This window comes from Denticeps clupeoides, unplaced genomic scaffold (genome assembly GCF_900700375.1).
Source record: "Denticeps clupeoides unplaced genomic scaffold, fDenClu1.1, whole genome shotgun sequence".
NCBI lineage: Eukaryota > Metazoa > Chordata > Actinopteri > Clupeiformes > Denticipitidae > Denticeps > Denticeps clupeoides.
The window spans coordinates 44,519-65,826 of NW_021629861.1; the positions used below are offsets into that span (position 1 = coordinate 44,519).

Below are 21,308 nucleotides of genomic sequence, written 5' to 3' on the forward strand. Positions count from 1 at the left end.
ACAGGCAGACATCCGGGTTACAAGACACGCCTGTAATGCTTTTATATATATATATATATAAATATTTTTTTTTCTTTTCTCGCACGTCTCGAAGGTCGCTTTATCTCGGAAGTGTTTTCGTGCTCCCGGTAACCCGACTTTCCCGGAGGGCGAGAGAGAGGGGCGGGGCGACACCAGGGCGGAGCGGCGTGGCGTCGTGACGTCACGCTGGAACGGGCGTAGCGAATGTTCCGGGTCAGAAAGCTGAACGGAGAGGAAATTTGGACGCGGGACGGCGATGCGGGATTTCCCGAGCGGCCGCGGAACGTTTTTGAAGGCGACGCTCCGCCGCGGGGATTGAAGGGCATGGACGCGGGGCCGAGAGCCGCTCGGTAAAAGTGTGCGAAGTGGGGAGGAGTGAGGCGCTACGAAGCCCCGCGGTTGTTTATTTCGCTTTTCTGCCCTGTTTTCCCTCCCTCCCTCCCTCCCTCCCTCTTCTTCTCTCTCTCCCAGACTTCCATCCGGTGGAAGTGAGCGGATTTAATTTTTAATTAAAAAAAAAAACAAAAAACATATATATATACACATCGAGGTGTCATCCAGGCGAGCGAAGCCCGTGATGTTCCACTGTATCCCGCTGTGGCGGTGCAGCCGTCACATCGAGTCGCTCGACAAGCGCCACTGCTCCCTGCTCTACGTCCCGGATGAGATCTACCGCTACAGCCGCAGCCTGGAGGAGCTTCTGCTGGACGCCAACCAGCTCCGAGACCTGCCCAAGGTGAGCGCCTCGGCTCCCCCCGAGGGAACCTGTTGCAGCCCCGGAACTCTGAACAAAAAAAAATGGAATAAAATGTCGTCCACAGGTGTTTTTTTTTTTTTTTTTTTTTTTTTTATTATTATTTTTTTTTCTCTGCTCGTTTCTCGCTCCACCCGTATTTACCATCAGCTGTGGCCTCGAGTTTAAAGGAGCAGAAGCCCCCTCCCTGGACCCATCTTCTCATGGTGTTGCTGCACCTGCATGAGTTTAATACAGTACTATTCCATTTACATTTACAGCATTTACCAGACGCACTTATCCAGAGCGACAGGGAAAGTGCCCCCCCTGGAGACACTCCGGGTTAAGTGTCTTGCTCAGGGACACGATGGTAGTAGGTGGGGTTAGAACCTGGGTCTTCTGGTTCACAGGCGAGTGTGTTACCCCACTAGGCTACTACCACCCACCCCACCTCTTGTCTCTTACATTTACAGCATTTACCAGACGCACTTATCCAGAGCGACTTAGTCAGTAGTTACAGGGACCGTCCCCCCCTGGAGTGTCTTGCTCAGGGACACGATGGTAGTAAGTGGGATTTGAACCCGGGTCTTCTGGTTCACAGGCGAGCGTGTTACCCGCTAGGCTACTACCACCCCTACAACCTTCTCAAGCTTCTCCCGTGTGCAGAAATTCCAGGCCGTGGCACTTCCGCACGTTCCTCTTCTGTCTTCCGTGCGCTTTATTGCGCCCTGTTGTTCATTGACCCGACCTCCTTTACGAGCCAGTACGGTGGGACGGCCCGCGCCGAGCTGCCACTAGTCGTGGAAGAGAAGAGGGACGTGGATGTTCTGCTGACCCTCCTTCACGCCGGTTTATTGCAGCCACTCGTGTCTGCGAACGACGACCCGGCTGGAATTCCGCTGGAGGAATTATCCCGGATCGGCTCTGTGGAAACGCGTCACTCCGGCCGGTTAATGCGGACGTGTGGCTGCGCTTTCCCCGGCCCGGGCGGCGTTCGGGCCCTGGGGAGAGGAAGCCTTCACCGTTTCAGCTTCTGCGGCTCTGCTTTCGCCAAGTCGCCGCGCCGGTGTTACGCAACGGGGCGTCGGAGGTCACGCCCTGGGCCGGTTTCCGTATCGCACCTTCACTGAAACCTGACTGTGCGGCGGGGCTGCGGGTCGCGTAGTAGTGTGCAACACGCCGGGGGCAGGTTGGTGCCAAGTAACGCCTCAGTAGAACATTACTAAATATCTAAATATCTACAGTACAGGCCAGAAGTCTGGACACCTTCTCTTTCAACGTGTTTGCTTCATTTTCATGACCATTTACGTTGGTAGATTCTCACTGAAGGCATTAAAACTATGAATGAACACATGTGGAGTTATGTACTTAACAAAAAGTTGAGACCTGACCTCCACAGTCACCGGACCTGAACCCAGTCCAGATGGTTTGGGGTGAGCTGGACCAACAAGTGCTAAACACCTCTGGGAACTCCTTCAAGACTGTTGGAGAAGCATTTCAGGTGACGACCTCTTGAAGCTCATCGAGAGAATGCCAAGAGTGTGCAAAGCAGTAATCAGAGCAAAGAAACTAGAATATAAAACATGTTTTCACGTATTTCACCTTTTTTTGTTAAGTACAGAACTCCACATGTGTTCATTCATAGTTTTGATGCCTTCAGTGAGAATCTACCAACGTAAATGGTCATAAAAAAAAAGAAAACACGTTGAATGAGAAGGTGTCTCCAAACCTTTGGCCTGGACTATGTATTCATGGCATTTTTCAGATCCCCTTGTCCCCCTGGAGACCCTTTGGGCTTTGAAAGTCCCATTTCCCAAAATCCTGATCTCCTGCTTCATAGACGCTTTATTCACTAGGCGACTATTATTAATCGCCTGTTAATAAGGCGTGGCGCTTTTTATGCATTCTATTAGCTGTAATAATCACGGTTGGCTCTGAGGCGCGACCTCTTGCGCGACCTCTGCTAATGGACGGTGGGAGGAGGAGCCCATCTGTGGATTGTTGTCGCAGGCTGACGAAGTTTGGAGAGGCCAGCGGGTCCCCTCCGGCCTCACCAAACACGTCGCGAACCCCGGCCTGGAGGCGGCAGGGTGTCCGTTGGCCAAATGTCGAGCCGAGACGCAGCGCCGCACACGCCAGGAGGATGGAAAAGGCCTCGGGTCATCGGCGTGGCCGAGTTGGAAGTTGCCTCGTTGTTAATATTGATAATGATTTTTAATTTTTTTGTGAGGATGACTGCAGAGATCCTCTCTCCTGTCATTTAACGGTTCCCTTTTTTTCGGCCATCGGCGCACAATTAGCCTGACCCCCGTCCCCGTGTGCCGAACCCAATCCGGCTTTGCGTATTGACTTAGGCGCTCGCGTTCGCTCTGACCGACGGCTCGGAGGAATCAGGGCGGCTGGCGGCGACGGGTAAAACGGGTTCTTTCCTCCTTCCTTCTCTGTAAGAAGGCCCGCCTCTTCTCGGCTCGTGTTGTCACGGCCTCTTATTGTTGCCGGCCTTCGAGGACATGGTGGCGTCAGCCGGTTTCTGTCTCTCCTCACAACTCCTCACTCACATTTCGTTTTTATAATTGCAACCTAAACCTTGATATAAAAAAAAAAAAAAAGTGAAGTGATTGTCACTTGTGATACAGTGCAGCACAGCACACGGTGCACACAGTGAAATGTGTCCTCTGTATTTAGCCATCGCCCTCGGTGAGCAGTGGGCAGCCATGACAGGTGCCCGGGGAGCAGTGTGTGGGGACGGTGCTTTGCTCAATGGCACCTTGGCGGATCGGCAACCTTCTGATTACGGGGCCGCTTCCTTAACCGCTGCCCCACGTGTACAGTACAGGCCAAAAATTTTTAGAAACACGTTCTCAGTCGATGTTTTAGAAACAACTTCTCATTCCATTTACGTTGGTAGATTCTCACTGAAGGCATCAAAACTATGAATGAACTTAACAAAATAGGTGAGATAACCGAAAACATGTTTTATATTCTAGTTTCTTTGTTCTGATTACTGCTTTACACACTCTTGGCATTCTCTTGATGAGCTTCAAGAGGTCGTCACCTGAGATGCTTCTCCAACAGTCTTGAAGGAGTTCCCAGAGGTGTTTAGCACTTGTTGGGGTCCAGCTCACCCCAAACCATCTGGATTGGGTTCAGGTCCGGTGACTGTGGAGGTCAGGTCTCCACTTTTTGTTAAGTACAGAACTCCACATGTGTTCATTCATAGTTTTGATGCCGTCAGTGAGAATCTACCAACGTAAATGGTCACGAAGATAAAGAAAACACGTCGAATGAGAAGGTGTGTCCAAACGTCTGGCCTGTACTGTATATATTATACTGATATCTGCAACTCCCCGGTCACCCAGTTGATTTTTCTCGGACGGACCGGGCTCCTCGTTTCCTGCGATCATTTTGTCCGATTAAATCTTCCCTCCCTGACCATGGGGTGATTTAAACTCCCCCAAACCCTGCTTGCTGGCGGTGACGACAAGTAGGTCACCATCCTGACAGAAATGAATAGTTGATTACATCACGGGGCGCATGAGCCGCGCGGCATTTACCAGGCCACTGGACATTAATTGCTTAACTTTTGTTATAAGGACATTGACTGAATTGATTGATTGTGTTTCGGGTTACGTCCTAGCAGCCTTTTTAGATGATTATAAGTCTGAACCGTGCAGTCTGCACTGCAGTCTGATTCACACCAAACCACGGTGTTTACTTTTTGCACGGTAATTTGTGACATTAAAATGTGTGATTTTATAAAGATGCAGCACGTCTGGTGGTATTTGAATTCAGTGAGCAGATAGTGATGCTTTCACGCATATTTTAAATAAGTACTGATGCATGCTATTTATTTTTACACATTTTTACACCTTATTCTCTTCGTTTTAATGTCATAATAAGCAACTAAGTCATTTCCTGTACGTCCCGAAATCCTTGTGTCTATTTTATCCCTTTGGTTTTTGTTTAGTCACATCTGTGGCGCACCATGCCAGCAAGTTTTCCCGAAATATCTCGTCGCCGCAACAACCGACGTGTGCGTGTGTGTGTGTGTTCCAGCCGTTCTTCCAGCTGGTGAAGCTTCGAAAGCTCGGACTGAGCGACAACGAGATCCAGAGGCTTCCTCCGGAGATCGCCAACTTCATGCAGCTGGTGGAACTCGACGTCTCGCGGAACGGTGAGGGCCCGCCGCCTTCCCACGCTGCTCTACCCATCACACCCAACCCATGAAAGCGGCTGTGGTGAAATCCACGATTAGACACAGCCTCCCAGCCGAGTAATAATTATCCTGGTTATATTATAGAGGGACAAACGGCGAGCCGGGCGGCCAAAGCCCATCGTAACTTGTGGCCTGACTGGCTGCCTTAAGTAGACTTCACGTTGAGCCGCTTCTGTGTCGTTTTTAAAGGAAACCTTCTTGTTTTTGCTCCTCTCACCAGACATCTTGGAAATCCCGGACAGCATTTCATACTGTAAAGCCCTACAAGTGGCCGACTTCAGCGGCAACCCGCTGACGAGGTAACGTACGGCGCATTGATTTATCATCGCAGTTTTATCACTCGCTTTATTCATTTGGGTTTCGGAAAGAGGCTCGGCTGCCGTGGTGGAACAGTCCATCGCCGACCGGTGTGACATCACCACCATAAACTGTGCCGAGGCACGGTTGTCACTCCCAGCCAATGAAAGGGCCCAGGTTGGAAACGACTGCGGTGTAATTTGGAATGAGGATTCATGAGTCCGGAGACTCTGTCGTTCGAGGTGTCTGCACGGTGCTCAGTTGTTCCTCAGGTCGGTGACCAGGGCCGCATCGTGGTTGGTTTCCGGTGTCTTGGTCCGGCTTCGGCGGGCCCTGGTCAAACTGTCCGGAAACTGCATTTCGGGCCCCGCTTGGATCGGTTTTAGAAAAGACTGTTTAAAGAGGCATTAAGGCCCGGAGCTGCGGACTAGCTGAGTTCTTACGGAGGATGACAGTGTATGTGTGTGTGTGTGTGTGTGTGTGTGTGTGTGTGTGTGTGTGTGTTTTTTATTACGGTTTCAGACTCATTATAGGCAGACATTATCCGGTATAAATAAAGCCTGCTACCTGCCAAGGGCCCCGTGAAAACATGCCCACCGCCTTTTTCCTGCTTTAACCTGCCTTTCCTCACACTGTCCTCCGGTTTTGTCTTCCAGGTTGCCAGAGAGTTTTCCAGAGCTCCGGAATTTAGTATGCCTCTCCCTCAATGACATTTCTTTGCAGGCCTTGCCTGACAACATAGGAAAGTAAGTTTATCTGTTATGTTGTTTACTCCGTAGTACTGAAAAATGTTTGCGTTTACTCGACTGAAATTAAGAATATGACTAAAGAAGAACTTCTTTTCGAATTTTTACGCGCCCAGTTTCAGTCTGCCGCCCGATGCATGACGGTACTTGTCTCATGCACGTCGGCATGTAGCTCGTCTCCGAGAGCTCGTAAAATACCCTTTTAAAAAAAGGTACGTTATTCCAAAACGCGCTCCGCGTCCTGGTCCGCTTCCCGTGCCGCTGGCTGGGCCCGCCGTTGCGTTGGCGTGGCAACATATTTGCTGAAATTAGGGATTTACAGCTTTGTTGTTCTGGCACAGATGGGTCTGTGGTTGTTGTCCCAGGCTCGGGTTTAATTTTTTTTTTTCTCTTTTTCTCCCCTCTGGCCGTAATAAAAAGATTGAGGGCAAATAGAGCGGGCCGAGCGGGTAATACCACAGTCACCAATTTGCGGCGATTTGGTAATATCTCGTACGTTAAATATGAGCCGGCAGTTCGTTTTCTGCCTTAAACGGATGGAATGTTTACGGGGTGGTAGTAGCCTAATGGGTAACACACTTGCCTATGAACCAGAAGACTACAGAGTCACAGGTTCGAATCCCACTTACTACTGTTGTGTCCCTGAGCAAGACAACTTAACCCTGAGTTGCTCCAGGGGGGGACTGTCCCTGTAACTACTGATTGTAAGTCGCTCTGGATAAGGGCGTCTGATAAATGCCATAAATGTAAATGTTTGTGCGGGAGCGTATATCGACGTGACTTTTAATTGTTGGTCTTGAAGAACGCTCGCGGTCAGCAGCTTGACCTCGGGGTCGTTAACAGGTGGCCGGTTATAAATCCTCCTCCAGGGAAGATCGATTTTTTCATATCCCTGCTATGTAATCTGGCATGGTTTAGATAGTGGGTGTGTGTGTTGAGGATGGGGCGGTGGGGACCTGCGCGGCTCTACAGCGCGGGGTTAGCCCTTCATCGAGGAGATATTATTTATAGATATAAATCGCATTGCGACTCTGTTAATCCTGCGGCTGGCTGCTTTGTGCTGTAGGTCGCATTTATTTGCTTTTCTCGCGGACTTCAGAGCCAATTGAACCACACAGATTACACTCGATGATGTAGATGTTCATTAACCAAACATCCTGTCCAGACATGTTAAACGACTGCGGTGTCAGTCATAAATGGTTTTTGGGTCCCCTGACATGAAAATGTGGCTTTGTGATGAGGTGATTTAACATTAATACGAGTTCCCCCGGCCTGTCTGTGGTCCTGCAGTAGCCTGAAGTGGTGATAGGTGTAAAGAGCGGCCCCTCCCCTAAAACATTATCGCCACGGACCATCATGGCTTCCAAACATGCGAAGCATTGCAGTTGTTTGGTGATTGGATGTAAAAATGAGCACAAATGTATATCTATCTATCTCTATTTCTCTCTCTTGCTATCACTCTCTCTCTCTCTCGATCTCTCGCTATCACTCTCGATCTCTCGCTATCACTCTTGATCTCTCGATCTCTCGCTATCACTCTCGATTTCTCGATCTCTCGCTATCACTCTCTCTCTCTCTCTCTCTCTCTCTCTCTCTCTCTCTCTCTCTCTCTCTCTCTCTCTCTCTCTCTCTCTCTCTATATATATATATATATATATATATATATATATATATATATATATATATATATATATATATATTTGAAACATTATTTGCTTTTATATCGGTTGTTGGTGTTGATGACATCATTTCCGCGAATGCCCGCTCAACTTCTATAGGCCGCTCTCCGGTGCCTGTACTTGTGCACCAAGGCTGAATTTCAAAAAGAGGCTTCAGATACAGTATTAGGGGACCGATATAAAAGCAAATGTCAGGAGACCTTCAATAATCCTCTTGGTTTATTTGTGGAGTAGATAAATTATTATTATTATTATTATTATTATTCATTTTTTCCTAATTTTTAAATATTAACCAATTGTTTGGCATCGTACCAAAATACAGATAGTGGAGAAATGGAGTGACGATATGGGAATGAGCACAACATTTATAAAATGTAATGGAAAATACTGCAGTTTGACCTTTTCATCTCTAGCATTGTCTCTTGAGGTGAATAGCTTTGCTCAAGCCGTTCCGCTCACAAAATCATTAACCGATTCCGGTTTTCCATAAACTCTGGAGATTATTTGTTATACCGAGCACGCCGCTCCGCTCTTTTTGACCGGCTTTGGAACGCTGCTCCTTGCGTGGTTCGCCATGTGCCGTTTATGGATACGTTCAGTAATCCTCTTCCCCAACTTGTACCAACACGATTTGCCGCTGTTCGGATATTTCTCCGGCAGTGATAGTCGTCTGAGATGCCCGGCGGGAATTTAATAAGACCGGTCTGACCGGTCTGCATCATCAGTGCCAGGTGTTGCTCATATTTTCCTTAAATCTTTGTGTACACAAACGCAAGGAAGGTACAGGTGTGAATTACGTACGTACGTGCATACTGTGTACAGTTCAGCCGTCAATAAAAAAATATTAAATGAAATAATACTTCATTACATTCATAATTTGCCTTACTCTGTTCACCACAGCCTGTGTAACTTGGTGTCACTGGAACTCAGAGAGAATCTGTTAAAGCTTTTACCAGAGTGAGTATCCTTTTTTTTAATTATTATGTATTATTATTTATGTTCACGTTCAGTTATGGGACACTATCACAGTCGTCACCCACAGTAAAGAGTTTTTGTGATTTTACGTCTCATATTGATCAGGATGTTTCGGCAAAGGAAATACCTTTTACCACAAATTAATTTCATATTAATAATGTTTAATTGTAGGAATTGTCTCAATACATATCGATTTATCATCTGCTTATCCTGAGCATGTCCCATTGACCATTTACCAATTTAGCATATGCAGAATCGTTAATAGCTTGTTAAACATTTGTAATGAATGTGCATTCATTAATTAACCTGTTGGTGTTCTATTTGGTGTTCACGGGTACTATTGAGTTCTGAGCCTCAAGAAATGTGAAGGGAATTGTGTAGGGGTGGTAGTAGCCTAGTGGGTAACACACTCACCTATGAACCAGAAGACCCAGGTTCAAATCCCACTTACTACCATTGTGTCCCTGAGCAAGACATTTAACCCGAAGTTGCTCCAGGGGGACTGTCCCTGTAACTACTGATTGTAAGTCGCTCTGGATAAGGGCGTCTGATAAATGCTGTAAATGTAAATGTAATGGAAGTGATTGTCACTTGTGATACACAGCAGCACAGCACACGGTGCACACAGTGAAATTTGTCCTCTGCTTTTAACCATCACCCTTGGTGAGCAGCCATGACAAGCGCCCAGGGAGCAGTGTGTGGGGACGGTGCTTTGCTCAGAGGCACCTTGGCGGGATTCGAACCGGCAACCTCCTGATTATGGGGCCGCTTCCTTAACCGCTAGGCCACCACTGCCCCAATTGGACATCATATTAAGTGTCTTGAGGAAAATGGGTCCTCGCGCTCAAAAAGTTTTAACTCGCTTCCAAGTCTCAACACTGAGCCGGTGGAGTTCGGTGAAGCAGCCACTCAGAGCCTCCGAGCGTTTGCTGGGTCGTCCTGCACAGCGGACCATACCAAATTTCAGCCGTCCAGTGCTGTGTGCTTAATAAGAGGATGAGCTTGAGCATCATCTGATCATGACCTTACACGGAATGCGATGTCTGAAAACTCTGGCTTTGCACTCGTTCATAGTCCAAACTTTTTACTTCCACAGGTCTCTGTCTCATCTTAGTAAACTTGAAGAACTGGATCTGGGGAACAATGAACTTTATAATCTGGTAAGTTGGATGAATCTCACGTTGGTGTAGATAATTACATTTGCAGGACATCTGACCTGCAGATTTCACTGAAAATTGTAATAGTTCATGAGTTGTTGTGGGGATGATCTACATATTTTAACATGTACATAAGATACATGTTTTGTAGAGGCGTGAACCTTCACTGGTCTCACAAATTGATTCTATTACGATTATCAATGCCTCGATTATCAGTGCATCACCACGCATCTCATCAATTTTAACTCGAATTTTTATTCAAGAAAATCTCCAATCAACATCACTATGATATAGAAATAACGCTATACATTTTAATGTTTATTTGTGAACAGTACATTTTATTTTCACCCCCCCCCCCTCATAAATTGAGTGTCACTGATAAACAGGCTGCTGAATGTTCGAAAAGCGCGTGAGCTCAGTGTGAACTGGCCCCACAATGGACCACAGAGGACCATGCTGGGTCACAATTGCTACCCAGATGTCCGCTTGGCTTGTTTACCCTGGTGACGTCACCTGCTGCCGTTGCTTGTTCCCCTTTAACCCGTGTCAACTTTGCTCCTGTGCAGCCTGAAACAATTGGGTGTCTTGTCAGCTTGAAGGACCTGTGGTTGGATGGAAACCAGCTGAGTGAAATTCCTGCGGTAAGGATTTAATGTATAGTTGTTGGTGCGTGTGTAAGTTTCCTGTTATATTTACTGGGTATTTTGGCAGCAAAGCAGCTACGACTTGCGGCGTGTTTGGTAGGTCAGAGTATTTCTGAATACGGAGCAACATTGGATTGTTAATGAAGATTGTGTATGGCGTTTTCACAATGCCATACATAGACTATTTTATTATATGTGTGTTTTGTCACCGTTGTCTAGAAGTCTTGGCAATCAGCTGACCTTTTGAAGCAGTGCATAGGTGCGAAACCCTCTAATATCATTTTTGTGTTCATATTTGGAACTTAAATCCAACTGTGTTTTGTTGCCAAAAACCTCCCATGTTCATAATTAGGCTGTTAATGATGACCTGGTCCTAATTAAGCAGTGATTGCAGGTGAAATTAGGGTGACACTGTAGACCCACATGGCTTCTCATCCAAGAATTGGTGTTCTACCAAAATCTACTGACATAAGCGCAAGTCAGCCTGGATGACAGTGTCATCTAATGAGTTAAAATGCTCCTGTCATTTCCAACAGGAGCTGGGCAGCATGAAAAACCTGCTGTGTCTGGACGTCTCGGAGAACAAGTTAGAGCACCTCCCGGAGGAGATCGGTGGCCTCGTGTCACTCGCCGACCTGCTGGTGTCCCAGAATCTCATCGACTACCTTCCAGACGGAATAGGTTTGTGTCTGCGTGCGCAGTGGTCGTGTATGTGTGTGTTTTGTGCTGGGATTGTGTGTGTGTGCTCGCGCGCGCTTATGCCTCCGGACTGTCCACGTTTAATGGCCAGAACGTGAACTGAATTGGAAAGAGATGAATGGATGTAACACATTTGATGCCCAGCCCAGAGAGATTATGTGTGGAGAGTGATGACCGTGTCAGACTACTGACCCACATGCTTGAAATGTGAATCCTCGCAACTGTGTCCCGTCAATAAAATGGCCACGAGTTCCCTCTTGCCCGGAGAGTAATGGGCACAGTTCATTTTATAAAACACTTAAACATTTAAAGGCCTACTTCCAGCCAGGTTATGCTATTATATAATATATACTACTAAAAAAAACACTTAACAACACCATGACACTTTTTGTGAAATGAAACGGTCCACTTAGAATGCAACACTGGTTGACAATCAATTTGACATGCTGTTGTGCAAATGGAACAGACAACAGCTAGAAATTATAGGCAATTAGCAAGACGTCCCCAATAAGGGCGTGGTTCTGCAGGTGGTGACCACAGACCACTTCTCAGTTCCTAGGCTTTCTGGCTGATGTTTTGGTCACTTTTGAATGCTGGCGGTGCTTTAACTCTAGTGGTAGCACAAGACGGAGTCTAGAACCCACACGAGTGGCTCAGGTAGTGCAGCTCATCCAGGATGGCACGTTCAATGAAAGCTGTGTCAGCGTAGTGTCCAGAGCGTGGAGGCACTGCTATGAGACAGACCAGTACATCAGGAGACGTGGAGGAGGCACTAAGAGGGCAGCAACCCAGCAGCAGGACTTTGTGCAGGGAGGAACAGGAGGAGCACTGCCAGACCCATGCAAAATGACCTCCAGCAGGCCACAAATGTGCATGTGTGTGCTCAAATGGTTAGAAACAGACTCCATGAGGGTGGTATGAGTGTAACTCCATGGGTTGATAAATGTGATATCCATCGATAATGTTTGTGTACTTTTGTTGTATTTAATAAGAACATTTCATTAATTCAGATCCAGGATGTCTAGTTTTTTTTTCTACCCCCACCTTTTTCTACTTTTACTAGTAGTACAGTTGCTACAGCAGCTGTTGCAGCTCAGATATCCCAAAGTCTCTCCCCCGCAGTTCTGTCATTCCTGCCTTGCCCCTGCTCTGAAATCACCCCTGGTGCATATGACAGAATATACATGAGCAAAATGAGTATAATCGGCTGCTTAATCTTGCTGGCCATATGGCCTCAACCTGATGTGCTGAAGGTTGATATATAAAACCTATACCATACATATGGTTACTACTGAGGCATAATTGCCTAGAAATGATCACGCAGGCACGGCCTGGCATAGCACATAGTTTCGAGGAAGTGAATGACAAAATAATGAATTGTTTGCATGATGCCTGTTTCAGTACTCTATTATCATCAAAACATAATAAAAAAGAACAGTTATGATAATACTGTTGCACTGATTTATATTAGCATAGAAAATAGATGTTAATAGAATACAATAAAGGTGGTGAATTATGCTGTGATGCATGTATTTCATGACAAATAAAAAAATATTATTATTTTTTTTATTATTATTATTAAACAGGTAAACTAAGGAAGCTTTCGATACTAAAGGCGGACCAGAACCGGCTTGTTCAGCTACCAGAAGGCATTGGCAGCTGTGAGAGCCTCACTGAGCTGGTGCTGACAGAGAACCAGCTGACGGTGGGTAGGCGGGGCGTGGTTTGGTAGCTTCCCCCAAGTATTGTTAAGTTCACACAGCTACGTCTAACCACACCGAGTATGTGTGAAGCAGGATGGGTAGCTTCGACACTGACCGTCAAATAATGACTTTAACAAGAGGCAAGATTTTTTTTTTGTCATCTAAACCTCACAATCATTTGTATGTAGCTCCTGCTCTATAGTTTGATGTCCTGATAATACCGTAATATCATATAGTCCCGGTTATAATATCGCGGCGCCACAGTTTAATAGGCCGGAGAATCCAAGCTATCACGTGTAGCCAATGTATTACTGCACCATGACGTATGTAATATATCATCTGTTCATTAGGACGGTAGTCTTGAAGCTGCTCCTGCTGGAGTCTTAATTAACCTGCAAGCTCGTCCTTTCATCTCTATTGATCCTCTCCCCCTTGCCCCGTTGCCATTAAGACCATCATTAGCATCCGGTTAGTTTGTCCACTGAGACCATCGCAGGCTTACTGTGGGCTTTAATTCAGGGAAAGCAGAATTAGCAGGTGGTGTCCTCAAATCCACCTAGTAAGAGCTTCCCATAACTTGTCTAATCAGCCAATTGACTGTGTGTTTTTGGTGTATTTTTCAGAGTTTGCCGAGAAGTATTGGAAAACTCAAGAACCTCTCAAACTTCAACTGTGATAGGAACATCCTAAAGTCCTTACCCAAAGAGGTATGTTTTTTTTTTTTTTTTTTTACCACTTTTATGTGTTCTGATACATTACTTCATGAAATATTTAGTTTTAACAATTTATAGAGTGATTAAATCCAATATTATGAATTTGGCGTTCCAAATTTCATCCTTGGTGTGTCGGGGGGGGTTGGAGCTTACCAAACCCAGGGGTAATCTCCAGTTCCCCATGGTACTTGTATCCGGTGTTTTTGCAATTTGTTGTTGCGTCATTATCGTGGGGAATGTGATGACTGAGATATGAGTTTCTGGATCATTTAGAGCAGCAGCCACGCTGGTGCCGCGTGTACATCCGACAACTAAAACATACATTCAAGCATTGTCTTTCTCTGTAATGTGAAAAAAAACTTATTTGTTTAATGACCTGAATGGCCCTAGCTTTTTTTTTTTTAGATGTTTATATTTTACTCAAATTATTTTTCTTAATTCTTACTGCTCCACTAAAGAGGGTGGGTGTTTCCTTCAAGAAAAAAAGTGCTCTGCTGAGTTATAGTTTTGTGCTTTTCAACACAAAGCGTTGCTTGACTAGTTTGGCAGGTTTGTTTGGCCCAACAGCACATGCCCCATAACCTCAGCCTCTGTAGGAAGTTCTAGTTCCCCTCTCATGTGTTGCACGTTGTTGAAATTCAGATGTCTGTCTGTGTTGCTGCAGCAAAGTGCACCTTGTTTTTTTTGTTGCACTTTGCTCGGGGGGTTAAGGCGATTCCATTCCCATGTGTTTGGTGATTGTGGTTCAGTATAAATTCTTTCAGCGCTGCTGTAGGCCAGGCTCTCTGGGATTTGTCGTTTTTTTTTTTTTTTTTTTTTGGAAACCAGGCCCTCACGACCTTGTGAGCTTTGCTTCCTGGAGGTTAAAGGATAACTAAATTAATTAATGATCTTCACAAACCAGTTCTTGCAATGTGCGTACTGCAAAGTAGCATACTTGCTGGCCTTCAAGGAATTTATTTAGATTTTTAGTTTTTAAACCTATAGAATTGTAATGTGCTAAACCAGACATGGGCTTGATTTTGCGTAAAAAGTATGTCTTCATAAAAACTGCTTGCTAGTTATGTCACCCAGAACACAAACTGTGACGATAGATTTATCAACTAAAGACCCCATGACTGTTGCATACAAAGTGTTGCCAGATACCTGATTATTTCAACCCCAAACTGTCCAGAAATGTACAAGAATCACACAAAACTGCTGAAACTATCTAAGTCTTTAACTGCCACAACTGTTTAACATGCATGAATGAGAATTGGATTCCTCAATATTCCTCCAAAACGATCAAATGCAGATGTACCCAATCTGGCAACACTGCGTGGAGGATCGTGTGTCATTCCTCCTCCTTTGTCTACCTTCTGGTTTTTGTCCTGCTAATAGCACTTGTTTACTCTGCCGTCAGCGGACATCATAAACACAATCTCCGTTATAATGGTCCGTGTCTGCTACCAGAACAAACATGCAGATAGATTATCAGTGTTTTTATGAAGGGATTCTGATGGCAAACTAGCGAATCTGACATTCCTGATCCAAGTAATTATTTACATTTGCACCATTTATCAGACGCTCTTATCCAGAGCGACTTACAATTAGTAGTTACAGGGACGGTCCCCCTGGAGACACTGGAGGGTTAAGTGTCTTGCTTACTACCACCCGTTTTTGAGTGTTCTATGTGTTCTGGAGTAAGAGCGCTGGTCATGTGTTTGCTCTTTATTTCTAATGTGCTGTAATCAGGCGGTTCTGCTGAGTGAAACCACACTCACCACCGCGTGCCTGGACACAGGTCTGTCACCACAAGGACCTGGAGCAGCAGATCCGGACTTTTCACATCATAGCAGACGCATTGTATGCTGATTGCATGACCTCAACGGCCTGGCATGCTTCCCTGTTTGTTGCTACTGGATTCGAGCCCACACAAGCGCACACACGGATACGCAACCTTCCACTCACAATCACAGCTTCTCAAGTCTTGTGTAGTGCTAGTGACTGAGATGAGTAAACAAACAGTTTGTTCTGAAGCTCTTCTGTGATGAAGAGTGGTGAAATTGTACCCTGAAAGGGGCTTTGAATGCCTCTGTATGTAAGTGTGAGCCCAGAATCTATACCATCCTCTAGTGGAGCCTCGGAAACTGGAAAAAAAAACAACAACAACGCTAAATTGTGAAAAATTGCAGGGTGGGGGTGCACACACACACACACAAACACACGAGGTGCCAGTTCGCCTAGCGTGCAGGTCTTTGTACAGAGGAAGAAAACCGGAGAACCCGGAGGACACCCACATCGATGCAGGGAGAGCATGCAAAGCCGGAGCCCAGATTCAGTCTCACAATGCCTCATTGCTAAGCACCTCATCACAAGATCGTTGTGTGCAAATATTATGTGGTAATGTGATTATATCAGAGACTTTAAATGCATTTCTGATTCATGGCGTTCTAACATCTCGTCAAAGTCCAACGTTTTACGGCCATCCGCAGGAAATTGGCTCTGTTATTTATTTGAAACGCAGACAGATCGTACCTAAAGAATGGCCTCCTTGATGGAGCTGGTGATTGACTGGGAATTCGGTGCATTTATGGAAGTACTGTAACAGGAACCCTGCTTGTAGGCTGCATCACAGGGTTCAGGTCTATATGGACAGTAAACACCCATGACGTTTCTAACAACTGCCGGATTTACTGTCTGGTCTTTGGCTAGCCATTAGCTCTCTCACTGCTAATTGCTTCTAATTTAAATTTTCCGCTGCCGTCAGGCCAACATCTGCTATGAACAAAAACGGAGCAAAATAATGATGCTACTTTAACTACTTTAAATGTGTATGGTCTTTTTTTTTCCTAGATTGGTGGCTGTAAAAGCTTGAATGTCTTCTGTGTACGAGAGAACCAGCTGAGGCACATTCCCCCCGAGCTGTCACAGGCCACAGAACTGCATGTGCTGGACGTGTCTGGCAACAGGTATTTAATGTGAAGTCTGTGACCCCCGTAGCTCCGAAAAGAGGAATTTGGCCATTCCCACATTTTATGTTACAGCCTTATTCCAAAATGAATTAAATGCATTTTCTTCTACAGACAACACCCCATAATGACAACATGAAAAAAGTTAACTTGAGGTTTTGGCAAACTTATTAAAAATATTCACAGCCTTTGCTCAATACTTTGTCGATGCACCTTTGACATCCATCAGGTTGGAGGGGGAGCGTCGGTGAAGCCATTTTTAAGATCTCCAGAGACATTGAATGGGATTCAAGTCTGGGCTCCGGCTGGGCCACTCAAGGACATTCGCAGAGTTCTCCTGAAGCCACTCCTTTCATATCTTGGCTGTGTGTTTGGGGTCGTTGTCCTGCTGCAAGATGAACCGAGTTCAAGAGACACTCTGGAGCAGGATGTCTCTGTACATTGCTGCTGTCATCATTCCCTCTATCCTGCCACCACAACCACAACCACCACCACCACCACCACCGTGATGCTGCCACCACCATGCCTGGCCTGCCTGGTACCTGGTTTCCTCCAAATGTGACGCCTGGCATTCACAGTCTGGCGAACACCAGACTGGCTGCCATGTGCCTTTTACTAAGGAGTGGCTTCCTTCTGGCCACTCTACTGTACAGTCAGTAGTTACAGGGACAGTCCCCCCTGCAGACACTTAAGTGTTAAGACACTTAAGGGTTAAGTGTCTTGTGCAGGGACACAATGGTAGTAAGTGGGATTTGAACCTGGGTCTTCTGGTTCATAGGCGAGTGTGTCACCCAACTAGGCCACAACCACCCACCCAGATTTGTGCCTTGAGACAATTCCTTTGACTTCATGCTTGCTTTGTGCTCTGACATAAACTGTAAACTATGGGGCCGTTTACAGACAGGCGTGTACTGTTCTAAATCAGGTCCAATCTACTGGTTTATCCACAGCTTGACTCCAATAAAGCTGCAGAAACATCTCAAGGATGATGATGAGAAACAGGATTCAGGATGTTTTAATCTAATAATTTATGAAATTAAACTTTTTTTCACGTTGTCATTATGGGGTGTTGTGTGTAGAATTTTGGAATAAGGCTGCAACATAACAAAATGTGGAAAAGGTGATGCACTGTGAATACTTTCCAGATGCACCGTACTCTAGATTTGACCGGCTTCGTAACTGCATCTAAGTGGCTGTGTGTTTGTGCACAGACTGGCCTACCTGCCCTTGTCCCTGACCACGCTACGGCTCAAAGCTCTCTGGCTGTCGGAGAACCAGTCTCAGCCGCTGCTCACCTTCCAGACCGACGTGGACCCCGAGTCGGGCCAGAAGGTCCTGACCTGTGTGCTTCTGCCCCAGCAGCCCTCTGAATCAGACCACAAAGGTAAAAGGTCATGACACCCATGCTGTGGGGTAATTGCTTTACTTGTTCAGGAGTATATTTTATTTTATTTTATTTATTAATGAAAAAAAAAAAAAAAAAAAAATTATATATATATATATATATATATATAAAAAAATTATTTTCTATGCCGTACATTATTATTCCATCATATCATGTGGTTAGTGGATTTATTTGATTTTTAGTTTATTTATTTAAATTTTTACAAATTTAAATTTATTTTATATGCCTTACGTTATTATTCCATAACATTTGTTTAACATGTAACAAGTGGACAATGTAGAGACGTTTGATGTTTCGTCTATAGATTGGCTTCTTCTTTATGAACAAAGGGAACATTTTTATCTACGTTTGGACAGTATTTATTCATTTTTGATACCGATACTATGATGATACTCTATACTATTTTCAATACTACAGGGGGAGGATAAAACAAACACAGGGACATTTTAATCATTTTTTTCTTCTTGCAAATGGGCTTTTTTTCCCCTGTTCATCTGATAATCTTCAGGCAGTGCTCTTCATTTTTACATTTTCTAGTAAGCTACAGAATTATTGTCGCCCGTTGCCTTGTTTAAAGTGTGTTTCAGGGGCTGCTCGCTGATCAGCAAGTTCTGTGAACTGCCAGATACGAAACTGGAATTTAAGTATCGATGCCAGTTCTAACTGATATTAAAATTTTAGTATCGATTAGCATCTGAGAATCGATGTTTTTTTTTTTTTTTTTTTTTTGGACCGTTCAATGCTGAAGCAGTAATTGCTGTTTATTTGACGCTGGGTCAGCCAGGGCCTACTGACCTCCTCGGCACAGGATCTGCCGAGCGGCCCAACGCGCCCGGCCCTCCGATTACGGACGGTGTTGACATGGACCCCGTGGATTGGCGGCCTAAGGAGGCTTAATGCTGGTTGGCCGACAACCATTATGAGCCTGCGCTGAGGGAGCAGACGCATTCTGCAGCGTGTTGCCAGAACCGAAGCCTTATCGAGTCAGGATTATTATAGTGATTTTACATTACGCCGCCGCCAGACATTCTTTGAAACCATGTTTTGTGGATTCGCTAGTTTGGTTGAACTACCAGCCACTCCCCTCAAACGAAGCCGAAAGACTCATGCAGGTCAAGACAGTGAGGCTTGGCTTGGGTGGGGGGTGGAGGCAGATTGTCTTGCTGTAAGCCTGTGACTAAGCTGGGATTTGAAACTGCGATCTGACGTTTTTCAAGCCTTCATTTACCAGCATCGGGCCGTGAGAGTCAGTCAGGCCCAACACCTGTGGCTTTATTGGCATTTTTAATTGAATTGCGTGTTTTAAAGCACAATTTGGCCCCTTTCTGAATCTTGTATGGTGGAAGGTGATTTCTAGGCTCCGAACACTTCTGTTTCAGGCTCTGATAACCTGGCCCGCTGTGGTGCCCTGGAGAGTCTGGTGAACGACATGGAGAACAGCACCTGGGACGAGCGAGCCATCAACCGAATCAGTGCCATCCGCTTCATGGAGGAGGATGATGACGAGGATGATGATAAGGTCAGTGAGCAGTGGAAAGACTATGAAACGACAGCCAGGGTCGTCTGGAGGCTTATTGTCTAGGTGGAGTGTAGACCGTTGTTTGGTGATCAGGGTTACTTGGTAGATTTATATCGCCCTCTAGTGGTTCTTGCTCTCAAGAAGCTGTTGCTTACAGCATTTAACAGAGGGCAGAATGAACTAGAAAATCAGCATGTTGCGAGTAGTTCAGATGCCTCAAATGAATGATTCATAATCATATAATGTAAATAACTATTATAAATATTATAATCACAATATGTGGCAGTACTGATTAGAGGCCTTTTGTCTGTTTTGCAGGGAACACTCCTACGCCGAGCCACACCCTACCCCGGCGAGCTGCGGAACATGAAGAAGGTCGCAGAGAACGTCCGGAATGACCTGAATGCTGCCAAAGGCTTGGATTCCAACAAAAACGAGGTCAATAATGCTGTCGACCGGGTGACCACATCCGTGTGACTCTCTCTTACCTCTAGAGTTCTATTTTATCTTCAAAACCTCTTGTGTCCAACCCTTCCAAAGCCTGACCCCCTGTCCCCGGATTGCCAGAGCCCTTCCCCACAGCTCCTTCATCTCCTGCCCAGTGGCCAGGGTCCGTGTGCCTTGTCCTATTATGTCCACAGCAATAATGTGCACAGGTGTGCTTGTTTTAAACACACACACACACACACACACACACACACACACACACCACACACACACACACACACACATCTATTGGAATCCAGTGCTTTTTATATATAAATTTATATATTTTGAGATTGAGAAATAGATAGTTGCACTATTGTAAGTCTTACAGTATAACATAACTGTCAAAATCTTCATATACATGTTCTATTTTATTAAAACACTGGGGTATTTTTTTTTTAAACGTTTGTAGAGGATACATTGAGCCCAGGCATTTTTGGACCTACTGATTTTAAATATACTTGTATAGTTCTTTGTGAATATTGACACATTTTTTTTTTAACTTTTGGCAGCTCAGATGGTGTAAATAAAAAAAAAAAAAGAAAGGAAAATAAATGTATAGCAGGTTGGTCTTTTTTTTTTTTTTTTTAAACATACTTTCTATGCTGGCGCGGTGGTTTTTTCTTTTTTAAGTCTTATTGAAATGATGAAAGTGTTGAGTGAATCTGATGTAGAACACTACATAATTAAATCACGTAGCCATTTTGCTGTAATCAAGGGCTAATAAAGTGCGTATCATCTATCTTAACCACTCTGCAGACGCATGGCTGAGTGTTGGTGGCCAGGCTGTCACAGGCTTTCAGTGAGCCTCACTGCTTTGCTCTATCATTATCATTATTTTTATGATCTCAATTATTGCAATAGCTGCATTTGTTTTTTTTGTTTTTTTTTTTTTTTTTTTTTACATTTGATTTGATGTAGTACCGGTACAGTAAAAATCTACTTTTAAATATGATGTTTTATACTTAGATCACACTATTGTATAGGTTTGATTTTTTTTTTTTTTAAAAGGTGATTGTCAGAAAATGAAATGCACTTTTTGCAGGAGTTTCTTCCATTTGAACAGAACTGCTCTATATGGTACACTACAGTGCTGATTTCACTGATGATGAATTGTGTGGATGAATGGACGTTTTATGTTGATTTTTTTTAATTTCTTCCTTTTCTCAGTGATAAAGCTGCACAAAGCCAATCTCAAACAGGCACAGGTTCTGTGCTTATAAACAGACTCTTAACCACTGATACAATAAAATCCATTTATTAAAAAAAGGTTTCTTTTTTTTCCTTAAAACTTAAGCTGCCTTGAGGACCGAGCCGTAAAACTCACTCTTGCAATCCCTCCATTATCATTTTACACATTTCTT

General features: G+C 44.9%; 1 protein-coding gene across 1 annotated transcript; it reads left to right on the forward strand.

Annotated features, from left to right (window-relative positions):
* Positions 1-210: 210 nt before the first annotated feature.
* LOC114776096 (leucine-rich repeat-containing protein 1-like) lies at positions 211-20,834 on the forward strand. Its single transcript, XM_028966710.1, has 15 exons — positions 211-371; positions 493-757; positions 4,811-4,928; positions 5,191-5,269; positions 5,924-6,013; positions 8,593-8,649; positions 9,764-9,827; positions 10,391-10,465; positions 11,005-11,149; positions 12,754-12,872; positions 13,494-13,577; positions 16,419-16,534; positions 17,746-17,918; positions 19,319-19,458; positions 19,777-20,834. The coding sequence occupies exons 2-15, from the start codon at positions 599-601 to the stop codon at positions 19,933-19,935; spliced, it is 1,578 nt and encodes a 525-aa protein (XP_028822543.1). The 5' UTR covers positions 211-371; positions 493-598; the 3' UTR covers positions 19,936-20,834.
* The last annotated feature ends 474 nt before the right edge of the window (positions 20,835-21,308 follow it).